Source organism: Globicephala melas, chromosome 17 (genome assembly GCF_963455315.2).
Source record: "Globicephala melas chromosome 17, mGloMel1.2, whole genome shotgun sequence".
NCBI classification, from domain to species: Eukaryota; Metazoa; Chordata; class Mammalia; order Artiodactyla; family Delphinidae; genus Globicephala; species Globicephala melas.
The window spans coordinates 61,600,825-61,613,317 of record NC_083330.1 but is presented as its reverse complement, the minus strand read 5'-3'; the positions used below and the strand labels follow the sequence as shown (position 1 = coordinate 61,613,317).

General features: G+C 40.7%; 1 protein-coding gene across 5 annotated transcripts in view; it reads right to left on the bottom strand.

Moving 5' to 3' along the window:
- Window positions 1-12,493, bottom strand: part of COL14A1 (collagen type XIV alpha 1 chain) — a 268,310-nt gene that overhangs the window by 15,312 nt on the left and 240,505 nt on the right. For all 5 annotated transcript variants that reach the window (XM_030875687.3, XM_030875690.3, XM_060287056.2 and 2 more), the window contains one exon: window positions 10,029-10,217. In XM_030875687.3, coding sequence (XP_030731547.1) covers window positions 10,029-10,217 — 189 coding nt within the window. The remainder of the gene's footprint in view (window positions 1-10,028; window positions 10,218-12,493) is intronic.

Below are 12,493 nucleotides of genomic sequence, written 5' to 3'. Positions count from 1 at the left end.
GTACAGACTTGAAGTGAAGCTGACTGGAAGACATAACCTGGGACTACACAAAGATATCTTCCTGAGATGGCATTAACGTTGGGCAGTATTTCTAGCATATTACCCATCACCTAAGACAAGGACTGAAATCCAATGCAAAGAATCTGCTACAACCTACTACACAGACATTCCAATTAAGGATTTCAAAAAAAATTTAAGCTACAGAAACGATATCAGTTTTCATGGCAAGAAGTAAACAAAACAACAGTTACAGTCTTTTGTTATTGTAATAGTCATATTACAGTAGTACGAAGAGTGGGGACACAATTTAATGATAATTTTAATTTTTCAATGACTTTTTAAAATAATTCTTTGTGTTTGACTGGCAAATGATTTTATCCTGATTACAATGAATTCCAGAAATAGGGACACGAAAAGTGTTAGTCTACAAAAAGCCTTTTCCAATAGGTGCTACTCTTTCAAGGTGCTTAAATCTACATCTTATATTTCCCTCTAAAAAGCTGCATCTGGCATTTGAATACTTTAAAGGAGGAGGGGGAGAAAGACACCCATTTAAATGGCAAAAACAGGCAGACACAGCATGAGCCAACCCTTCACAAGTGCACTAGAAGTCAGACTGCGTGGAAATCATTCTTACAGATGAAAGCATCACCGTGGTTACATGGCAAGGGCAGAAAACCTTGGTTGAATTTAGAACAATGTGATTAAATACATACTCACAAATTCTATGCTCCTCCCTTCAAATGTACAGCTTAGCCCCCCTCTACTTGAGCATGGGCAGGGCTTAGTGACTCCCTCCTAATAAAGAGAATATGATGAAAGCAAAGCTGTGACTTCTAGGACTAGTTACAAAAGGTACTGTGGACTCATCCCTGCTCTCTTGCAGAGATTACTGACTCTGAGGAAAGCAGCAGCCATGCTGTGAGAACATCCAAGCATCCCTATGGAGAGACTTGTCCTTCCCATGCAAATATAAGCAGAGTAGTCAGGGAGGGCCTGAGACCCTGCTAATCATTCCTGATAGTGAGTGAGCCAGCCATCCTGGAAGTAGATCTGCCAGCCCCATTTGAGTCTCCAGCTAACTGTAGCTCTGACTGACATCTTAACTGCAACCTCATGAGAGACCCTGAGCCAGAAGCACCCAGCTAAACTATTCCTGAATCCCAGACCCATAAAATCCACGATTATATATGTTTTGTTGTTTTAAGCTTCTAAGTTTTAGAGTAATTTGTTCATAGTAATAGATCAATACATAGGGCTTCTTTCTGCAGCCATGGTAAATGCAAAGGGTCACTCTGTAACAGGAAAAAAAAACAACAATCTACAAAATAAAAGATGGTACAAAGAGATAAAGAGATAGAGCATTCATTGTCAATGCCTTAAGGTCACTATACATTAGGAAAACACAATCCATCAAACCTTCAGAGAAAGGTCTTATTCCAAAGCACATTCAAACTGGACTTTACCGGATAATTAATGGGTGTGAAAAGAGAAAACTATTTCTCTGGAATTCATCTCTCAGGATATGAGAGGGAGGGGATAGGAAAGCAAGAGAGGAAGAAGACAAACATGTATTTCAGCAGATTTTTATCAGCAATGAAAAGACGATGTCTCATGCAGCTGAGTATCAACCATAACACAACATCACAGGGAAGACTTGTAAATATTTAAGCATCAACCAGTAACTTATTATGAGAGCTCTACTGGCCCTCTATCTTTCATCACGTTGATCTGTCCCATAAAGAGAATTTTTCCAGGAATAAACCAGGATACAAGGGACATTAAGAAGTTTCACAGATGCTTACCATTGAGGCATTCCTGGCTCACAACTACTATGCTTCACTTCTGAATTTGTGACCCAAGTTTTCTGCCAAATGTATCGTCTATGCCAACAGCTCTTTTCAGCCACAGGAATTGAACATAAGAACCCTACTTCTCTCACCTAGCTTTGAATCCATTGGGGACCTAGCTTTTTCTCTAGACTTCTCAGCCCTGTGGATTCACAGTAAACTGTGGCACGAGCATAAGGGACTCAGTGTTAGCTTTAGTGTGTCATCTGCTGCCCTGACAGCCACTTCTCTGTCTCTGAAAGGTGGTGTCACTGACTTAACGGCAACCAGAAGATGGCCGATTCCTTTTCTATCTGTGTTTGCTTAGGGGAGTTCAGTTGTGTTTCATCTTATCCTTCTCCCATCCCCCTTTTCTCATTTTCTGAAACAAAGACAATCTTTTTCAAGTTAACCACAGAACCTGACTGATAAAAATTGATCTCTAAAGATTGTCTTTCTTTATATCCAGTCATTAGAAATTTGGTCTTCGGTGGCAGGGAAAGCTCAAGGAGAGACATTTTCCAACTTCAAGAGTCACTCAGGGATTTTATCCTCAAAGAACAATAACAAATTAATCCTGAGAGCCAACAGAGGTTAGAAACTGCCCTAGCGTCAAGCTTTTAGACAAACGTGATATTTTCTCTTGATTAAAATGACATTCCAGGGCTTCCCTGGTGGCGCAGTGGTTGAGAGTCCGCCTGCCGATGCAGGGGACACGGGTTTGTGCCCTGGTCCGGGAAGATCCCACATGCCGCGGAGCGGCTGGGCCCGTGAGCCATGGCCACTGAATCTGTGCGTCTGGAGCCTCTGCTCCGCAACGGGAGAGGCCACAAAAGTGAGAGGCCGGCGTACCGCAAAAAAAAAAAAAAAAAAAATGACATTCCAATATTAATATTTTTTAATCCTCAATAATAATATTGGAGTGACTAGAGCTCTTACATCCAAAAGATTTGATCCCACAGAGTAGACGTAAAGTGCTCATGAAATTTACAGAAACTAATGAAGTCCAGCAAAGGGAAAGTCTTTGCAATGATAACTTCCAGTCATTTCCAGTAAACTTTTTTTCAGGTGCTGGCATAGGGAAAGACATGACCCCGTCTAGTAGGAGAAAGGACATAATGAAAAATCAAGAGATGTGTTAACCAAAAAACATGTGCCTGAAAAAGTAGGAGAAGGTAATTTACATTTATTTGCATAATGCCAGTGATGTACTTGCTATCTTAATAGATCTTCACTGTGAACACAATAGAGACAAATGCAGAGACATAAGTAATTGATAAAGCTCAACTATATCACCTTGAATTTGGAACTGTTGCATTTTAATAATTCTTAAATACAAGTACATTTTGATTTATTCTTTATGTTTCCATTGTAGTTATGCTGGAAATCTGTATATTGGAATAAAGTATTTGACCATAAATCACTCTCCTTTTACTTCTTTATATTACATAGTACGACATTCTATTTTTTTAAAATTATGTGTGAAGGCAGGTAATATTTATTATCTATAAGTTTCAGTTTAGAACAGTAACAGAAATGTTGCAAATTATTTGTTATAAATAGGAGATAATATGTTTGCTAGGGCTGAGAATCATGGCTTTATAGGTTTCAAGTCCCTTCCCACCTCAGGACCTTTGCACATGCTATTGCTGTCTTTGCCTAGAATGCCCTCTTCTGACTTTCTTTCTTACTGATATGGCAAACTCCTAAACTTTCAGGTCTCGGTTAAAACAGCACTGACTCAACAGAGTAAGTCAGAGTCCCCTCTTCCATGTTCATAGAGCAACCTACATTTTTTCATAACACATAAAAACTGAAATTAAGCTATTCATGTATTTTTTTGTTTAATATCTGTCTCTATGCAAAGTACATAAAAGGCAAGAGCTGTATCCCCTGTTTACCACTGTGCTGTTAACACCCAACACCAGGCCTGACATGTAGTAGATGCTCAGTAAGTGCTGGTTAAATGAATGAATGAAGATTCAGAAAGATTAAGCAGCCAAGATTACATAGCTAGTATGTGGCAAAGTTAGGATCCTAACCCATATGTGATTGATGCCCCAAACTGCATTCTTTCCTTCCCATCATGCTGTTTCCAGCTAAAGCAGCATCACGCATAGTAAGGTGAAAACGGTTTCTCTTCTAAAATATCAGAAGTGAAACAAGATTAAATTACTTTATTCCAGGTTTCTCCCTATTTGCCCCCAGGCTGAGACACTATAATAGAAGTATAACTTCTATTGCCAGATCCATGACCAATTTCCCTATAGGTTACTGCCCTACTGGGCCTATGCTAAAATCCAGAAGAACTGTCAAGTGCCAAAATATATAACCGTAAAAAATGCTTTTATCAGGGACTTCCCTCATGTCCCAGTGGTTAAGAATCCACCTGCCAATGCAGGGGACGCAGGTTTGAGCTCTGGTCCGGGAAGATCCCACATGCCGTGGAGCAACTAAGCCCATGAGCCACAACGACTGAGCCCACGTGCCACAACTACTGAAGTCTGCGCGCCTAGAGCCCGTGCTCCGCAACAAGAGAAGCCACTGCAATGAGAAGCCCGCGCACCGCAACGAAGAGTAGCCCCTACTCGCCGCAACTAGAGAAAGCCCACGTGCAGCAACGAAGACCCAGCGCAGCCAAAAATAATAAATTTTTTAAAAAGTGTCTTTATCATGTTCATAAGTACCCAAAACAGGTCACCTGACTTCTCAAAGCTGGTCATCTGCCAGGTCACGGATGCCCCAAGGCTATCCAAACACAGCAGAACAGAGTGCATTAAGAAGCTTGCAAATAGTACAACTATAACCCACTAAAACACTGGTTAGTGTAGCAGTTCACATGCTATTAACTGTGGATATTAGGAGCCATAATGAAACAGGGTTCACCAAACCCTGCACAGTGCTGGCCTCCTCTGTGAAACCCCCGCCAAGCAATGAATTTAAAGGTGACAACAGGGCAGAGGCGAGCAAGCACAGATATTCTGGAATCATACACATCTGGATTTGAATTCTGGTCCCCTGCTGTTCAGCTGTGTGGCCTTTGTGACAACTGACCATCTGGCTGAGCCTCAGTTTCCTCACCTAAAAATGGAGCTAATACGGATCTCATAAAAGTTTTATGAACATTAAAAATATACTAAGCAACTGCTGGTTTATTAAGTAATTGCTTAATAAATGATAGCACCATTTCTTATCAAAGGCCACAGTGCTGTCTTCCTGTAAATTCTGACAGCATGTACTTTCCATATAACTTGCTTAGCAGTTGCCATCTCCCTACTTGTACATTCAGTTAATATATCATATTCTTTCCTTAATCAAACCGTGTCTTCTATTTTATCCAAATGAGATTGTATATATGGGACCGAGCACAATATTGCCAGATGCATCTGGCGCCTAACATAACAAGCAAAAGCCATAAATCATAGTATTATCTCACACACTGCCCAGCCAAGAGCCTTACATAAACCTTGAATTTCATAAATATTTGTTGATTTATTATAGAAAATAAACCAGCTATGAATTCCAGCTGTTATGGATATACAATCTAAACATGAAAATCTTTAGTTGGATGGTTCCTCTGATCCAGTATATTTTGGAGAATCATGGAAGCTGAAGGAGTTGCATGAAGACTGAAATCAGGGAAATTTCCCAGTTCTTTTCAGATAAATAAGTAAACTGAATTTTGTGGACTCTAGACCAACTAAGCTACTGTTGTCTGGGTTCATAGACGGTCCAAGATATCAGTGTGGATAATGAACATTTAAATAAATGGAAAAAGGAAATCAACAGATTGATCATCTGGGAATGACATGCAGAGATCACAATTAGAAATTGAGTTGTCAAGACGATCTCGTTAGAATCACACAAGGCTAACTGGAGAGTGAGTTTAAGTCAGAATAGTTAGGACTCAATTGTCCCAGTTCAGGGAACAACAGAGGAACCTCAGAGCTGATCCCACCCATTTTTCTAAATTTTGGAAGCCAGGCTACAGAGCCATTTACCTGAAGATGGTGCAGGGTTTAATGGGGAAAGGCAGCGAAAATGTAGCCTAGTCCATGGAGGAATCGCTTTTCTCTGACATAAGTTAACAGTGAGGAGAGAAAGCAGGCGCGTCACATTTTGCTTCTGTGATGCACGTGGAACCCCTTCAATTCTGGGTGCCAATAATGAGCCAAGTCTCAGCTGGAGTTTAAGCTTTGGAGGAACAATGTGGGTTGCAGGATCTCTCTGAATCATTAAAGTCTGAGGATTCTCTTTCTACTACAACCTATGGGAGAAGACAGCTAAGAGACTGTTCCACACAATCTTATGAAAAATACTTTAAGTTAAAGGAGACAAAGGGTTAATGAGAGCGAGAAAGACAATCAGATGGAGTGAAAATACAGTCTTCTGTTAGGAAATAAGGCAAGTCGTGAATGGTCGTCTACTTCGCCGAGCTGATGTGGAAGGAATGTTTGCAATTTCTATTCTCTAAAAATGCATATTCTTTGGATATTTCAATGATAAGAATGGCGTTAATCAGGGGCTTCCCTGGTGGCGCAGTGGTTGAGAGTCCGCCTTGCCGATGCGGGGAACACGGGTTTGTGGCCCGGTCCGGGAAGATCCCACACGCCGCGGAGCGGCTGGGCCCGTGAGCCATGGCCGCTGAGCCTGTGCGTCCGGAGCCTGTGCTCCGCAACGGGAGAGGCCACAACAGTGAGAGGCCCGCGTACCGCAAAAAAAAAAAAAAAAAAAAAAAAAAAGAATGGCGTTAATCAAAGATCTTGAACTAGAACAGTGTATTTCAAACTGAGGTCATAAAACCCAAAGGTGCCCCTTAGCCATTTTTTTTTAATTTTTATATTGGAATATAGTTGATATACAATGTTGTATTAGTTTCAGGTGCAAAGCAAAGTGACTTAGTTATACATATACATATATCTCTTCTTTTTCAGATTCTTTTCCCGTATAGGTTATTACAGAGTATTGAACAGAATTCCCCATGCTGCCCCTCAACCTTTTAACAAAAGAAAACAGGAAACAATAGTAAGGGAAAGTATTATTTCTATTTGCCTCAGTTATATAAGTTTGAATGCACACACATGCACATGCATACAGCATCATGATGTAAAGTGTATTTCTTCTTGTTCATTATGTTTAAGAAGTTTGAAAAACTTTTGAAAAATTAGAATAGAGAAATCAGATGGAGTACTTCTGGTGAAAAATTAGCCGTATCAATAGAGTCATGAATTTTTTTTTTAATGAAGACTCAGCAGAAAGTGAGGTTCCCCTCAATGCTATGCCAGAATCTCAACACCCATATTTCTTTCAGTCTTACTTTTGTAGCTTATTGTTTGTCTAAGTACACCGCCTAGTAATAGTACTTATTTTTACTCATTATAATAAAGTGTCCTTTTAAAACTGTATTCTACAGTATAGTGATAATCATATTTTATACAGAAAAAAAATCAAACTGATCTCTGGTTTTTATTTCCAGTCCTGACATTGGCTGACTTCTAGCCTCTTTGGGCCTCGATATCTTTATAAGTTTCTTTTTTATATAAAATGAGAGGGTCAGGAGAAAAGATGGCTGAAGTTTCTTCAGTTTTAAAATTCTGTTGCTTTGATTTCGTGGAAAGGCAGACATTTTTCTGTATCAATCTTTTCTGGGTTTTTGGACCACAAGGCTAATATCAAAACATGAATCACTTTGCTGTATACCTGAAACTAACACAGCATGGTAAATCAACTATACTTCAATAAATACTTTTTAAAAAAAATTATTGTTCTCCTTGCAACCATGAATCCCAATTGCAACAGGATTGAAATACTCTGCTGGGAATGAAAAGTGCCCTGGGCGCTGGCCTATAAACCCCTACCTTAAACCCCAAAGCGCACCCTCCCAGTTGGTGATCAACCGAAATCACCTTCCCTCATGCTCAGAGGGCATTTCTCACTTTCTCTCATCCTACCTGTGTTTGTGAAATACAGGATTTTGCTTATCTACTCTACTCTTTCGGAATATATACATACATGTATGTCAGCAAATTATATCATGGAAATTCATATTTCGAGGGCTGTCTGGACCCCTGTTTGAGGATCCTTGGCTGACTTTTCTCTGATCTAAGCATTCAAGTGTTCTTGCAGAGCAGGAAAGACTCAGTCTGGCAGGAACGAGGACAGGACTTCCAAAAAGAACAAAGACAACTTGTGACTTGCCGAGAGTGACTCAGGCGCTGGCTCTGTGCTCCCTGAGTCACAGCTGATCCATCACCAACCCCATTAGAGGGTGTCCTGTTGACAGAGGTGGCCACCTTCCTGGCTGCCAGATCGCTGGTACACTGCGAGGAAATTATGTCCTTCTCTACATCTGCTGATTTAGTGCCCTGGCACAGGAAAATCCTTTAGAAAGGAAAATCAGAACTGGGTTGCAATCAAAGCAACAATTATCTGATGAGGACCTATTATTGCAAAGCAATTCAGACCTGAGCCCTGCTTTCTGCCATCATGCTGTTCATTAACATGTGATGACTGCTAAAAGGGGTGGGAGAGATGGTCAGAGCATCAGGTATTCAGGGGGTGGAGACATCTGTTGGTCCAGAACAATCAACAAAAACTTCATGCATGAGACAGGGGTTAAGCTGAGCCTTGAACTAAGAGTGAGATTCACATAAGGCAGGGAAAGGAAAGGACATTTCCAAAGGGGGAAGAACAAAGTGTCCAAAAGTGCAAAGGCAGAAAGGCACATGGCCTGTTGGCATGGATCAGGAATAAACATGAGATATTATCTTGGTAATCTGCATTTTACATCTCAAATTTGATCAAAGAAGTATATCCTACCCACCTCATTAAAGCGATATGACTCACAAGAGCAGATAGGTACTAGTTAGCTTTTCTCCCAATCTACATTCCATAAAATTGTGTCCTAGAAAATACTTTTACTGGTTATTGGTTATCTCTTTTCCTGTCACTTTCTTTGTGTCTGATATGTAAACCCTTTTCCCACTTCTCTCTCATCTGATCTGCTTCTGGAGTGGGAGATCTTGGCCAATTAAAGGATAGGGTGAAATTCAATCGAAAGAGTCCATTATTGTATTACACAACACTGCTAAGACCTGTAAAGGGTAGAAGAAAAGGCTAAGTAGGATCTCTATTCGAAAGAAACTTTAGTAGGAAAGATTAAACATTGGCCCATGGAACTGTTAAATAAAATACTGCCTCATGTTATAGGAAGATGAGCCACAAACAGTATTTAATTTGAAGTTTAGAACTGGCATGGTCTACATAAGCACATGTAAATCATATGTTGATATGACTCATGCCTTACCTCAAGGCTGACCGTTGCCTGGTATGGGCACTGCACAAAAAAATGTACCAGACCTAGGAAGTGAGTTCTCTACTTGCCATGACACATGTGGACAAAGAATGCTGCTTGCCATACGAGCAAACAAAAGATGTTGTGTCCATCAAGCCAGCAGCCACTACGGCTGCCCCCACCAGTGCACCCTGAGGAGATTCAGGATGGAAAGGAACAGAATACTGGCTCTAGGTAGTTAAGGTTCGTATCAAAGGAATGATTTCAATGAGCCCAGACTCTTGCATCTTCCCATTCATAGGAAAGTGCTAAATTCATTAATTTGAGATGCCTGTTTTCCTTAATTAACAGTTCTCTATTGATGTTCCCACTACCTGGTTTTTGTTGCAAAACTCCTAGAAATCCAGGTCCTCCTTCATCTCTTCGGAGCAGCTCCTCAGACCCACCTGAGAGGCTGCATCCCAGGCTTAAGTCCTCAGTGAGTCCGCCAAATAAAACATAATTCTCAACTTTTAGGTTGTGTGTGTGTTTTTTTTTTCAGTTGACACATATGTTTGATGCTACATCTGTCCAGAGTGGGGTATCATGTTGTAATTCTACCTGGATGGGCATATTTTTTTTAATTCATCCATCTAGTGGGGACCTCTTTCTCTCATGAGCTCAAAAGCCTTTTAGAGGTGAATTGGGGTTTCTGATCCTCCCTTTGCATACAAGCAGACGTGGCTCTTAATAAATGTTTTGTAGATTACTCAATTTTCTCAATATTGGGAATTAATAAACAAGAAGCTGAAGAATAGCTGGAATAGAATTAATTTAGGTCCATTATTTGGAACTTTATCATTGCATAAGCACCACCGTTACACTCTTGTTTCGGCGCACTCAGTGAGAGGAGTGGTCCAGCTTACCTCGTTCTCCTGGGGTCCCTGGCACACCCGCATTTCCTGGGAAGCCTGGGGCACCTGGGGGTCCTTGTTCACCAGGGGTTCCAGGGGAGCCTGGTCTCCCAGGCTCTCCAGGAGGCCCTTGGATGGTCCGAATTGATGTTGACTGGCTGGGAATCTGGTTGAGTATGGCTGTGTACCTGGCCATATGACCTGAGACACGAAGGACAAAGAAGCATTCGATGAACTGTCACACTTAGAAAGGGAGAACTGAAGGTATTATCTGTCAAGGTTCCAAACAATTCTGTTAGACACCCACCAACAGGAAGAAGCACATCCCTCTGAAATAAGTTGATTTCCAACTGAAAACTTTTTGCATTTTACTTCGGATGATATTAACAGCTGGACTGTATTCAAGTCGCATCTCATGTGTTTGGAATTCCACAGCTCACGTCAGCATCTCAGTAAACATCACTGACCAGAAATCATAAATTTTATCTTCACCCCCAACATTTACCTGACCCCTAAATCCTCACCCAGCTGCCCCTTTTCCCCAGCGATTTCCACCCAAGTAATATGTCTTTCTTCCAACCCACAAAGCCTGTCCCACCCTCTTGCTCAGTAATCCCCAGACAAGTGCTCTGTTTCAACTCATTTCTTCATTGCCAAGGCTTTTTGCAGAAACCTTTACTTGGGTCCCAGCTGCAGAAACTCTGAATAGCTTTATTTTTAAAAAAAATCTGGCACTCTCTCCCAGAATCCCTTAACTCAGCTGTGTCTGGAAGAATGTATTTTAATAATTAGAAGTATAGATTGAGAAAGTATTTGATACCATAATGCCCCATTTTTCAGCATCATCAGGAGATAACATTTTCCCAAAGAAGTGAACTTTCCAGATGACTGTCATTTATTCCTTTGTAAACATTGAACCCTAAATAAAGAATAGTAACCATTTTTAGAGGGATGATTTCTAAGATATAGTCAATGCGTTCTTAAGCATAGGACCATGACTGTAAGTAGGATTGGCCTCCTGATGACCCAGGAGCCATTAGTAGGCATGTCCATGAATGTTTGGGTGGGATCAGACATTTCCACATCTGCTTTTTCAGCTTCCTCCTTTGATAAAAGGGCCATCCTTTATTATTGATACTTCTCTAGCTGTCATCACCTCAGCCTCACACAGCTTCCCACATAAACTTTCCTAGCATAATTCAGATCTGGACTAAAAACCAGGTAACTGAGCATGTGAGGAATTCTATGCTAAATGATAATCAAGTTCTGAGGTGAAGCCTAAGGAAGGAAATAAGAAGCCCAGAGAAACGTGAAGGGGTGTGTGGGCAGATGATTGAGGTACCAAAAATAAAGCTTCTGGGTGGGTTGGGTTTTGCTCATAGACTGGCATAAAATCTCTTCTATTTTTTTCCTCTGACAAGGACATTGACAGGCAGGGCCTCCCTATTTTACTGACATGTTTCAGCTCTTGTATAACCCCTGTTGGTTTCTATTTCCTAGAAGTTATTCACAAGAATCTGAGAATTGCTGATGGGAAAAACTGCATTTTGGACTCTCAATTTTTAGGGCATGTTTCAAATAATCACATATTTATATAAGATTTTTATTCTACAGTGGAATAAGATAGCAACTATTGTGAAATCTTCCTTATATTATAGTCAGTGAGTCATGTTAGGATTTAACCCTTAGGTTTCCTTAAAATCATTACCCACCCATTTACAGTGTATACTTGAAATGAGAAACTTACAAAATAATCCAAGGTACAGGTTAGCTTTGGACATATTCTACTTAATGTTGTTTCCCTTTTATAATTAATTGTATCTTCAGAGATCCTATTTTGGCATTAAACTTAAGTAGTTTCATTTAACTGATAAATTCTTTCACAACCACTAGTTTGGGCAATATAATACAAAATGAAATAAAGTTAAAATATAGGGAGCATTACTACTACATCTGAAGAGAGTAGCTTTGTATTCAGGTTGCCCTAAGATTTATGTCTTAATGCAAACTCTTCCAAGCCCCTGTAGACCTTCACTCCATGCTTCCTGCAGGATGAGATCTGGGTTTATCTACTGCAGATGGAATTTTGGACCCAGCCAATAGCACCTTCTTGGACACTTACAGGATTCCCAAACTTCCCAGGTTAAAAAAATATAACCTCAAAGCTGTTAAGGCAGCCGCTTAGGTAATGTTGGCCTTGGAGATGGTGGATGCTACAGAACCAGGGGGCTTGGCAGCAGAGCTAGGCCAGAGCTGTCTGGGCTTGAGAGGAATATTTCATCTCCTTGTGGCCTCAGATCTTTGTGGAACTAAACAAATGACTGGCAGAGAGAAGGGCCCACTCTAGTAACCCTCTGGTTAGATTACTGAGACAAAATATACAGTCAGTGGGCAGGGGAGAAATGCACAGATGCCTGGGTATGGAAGTGAATGAGCATGAATCAGTAACTGAAATACTGGCCTGTGGGAAAGTTCAA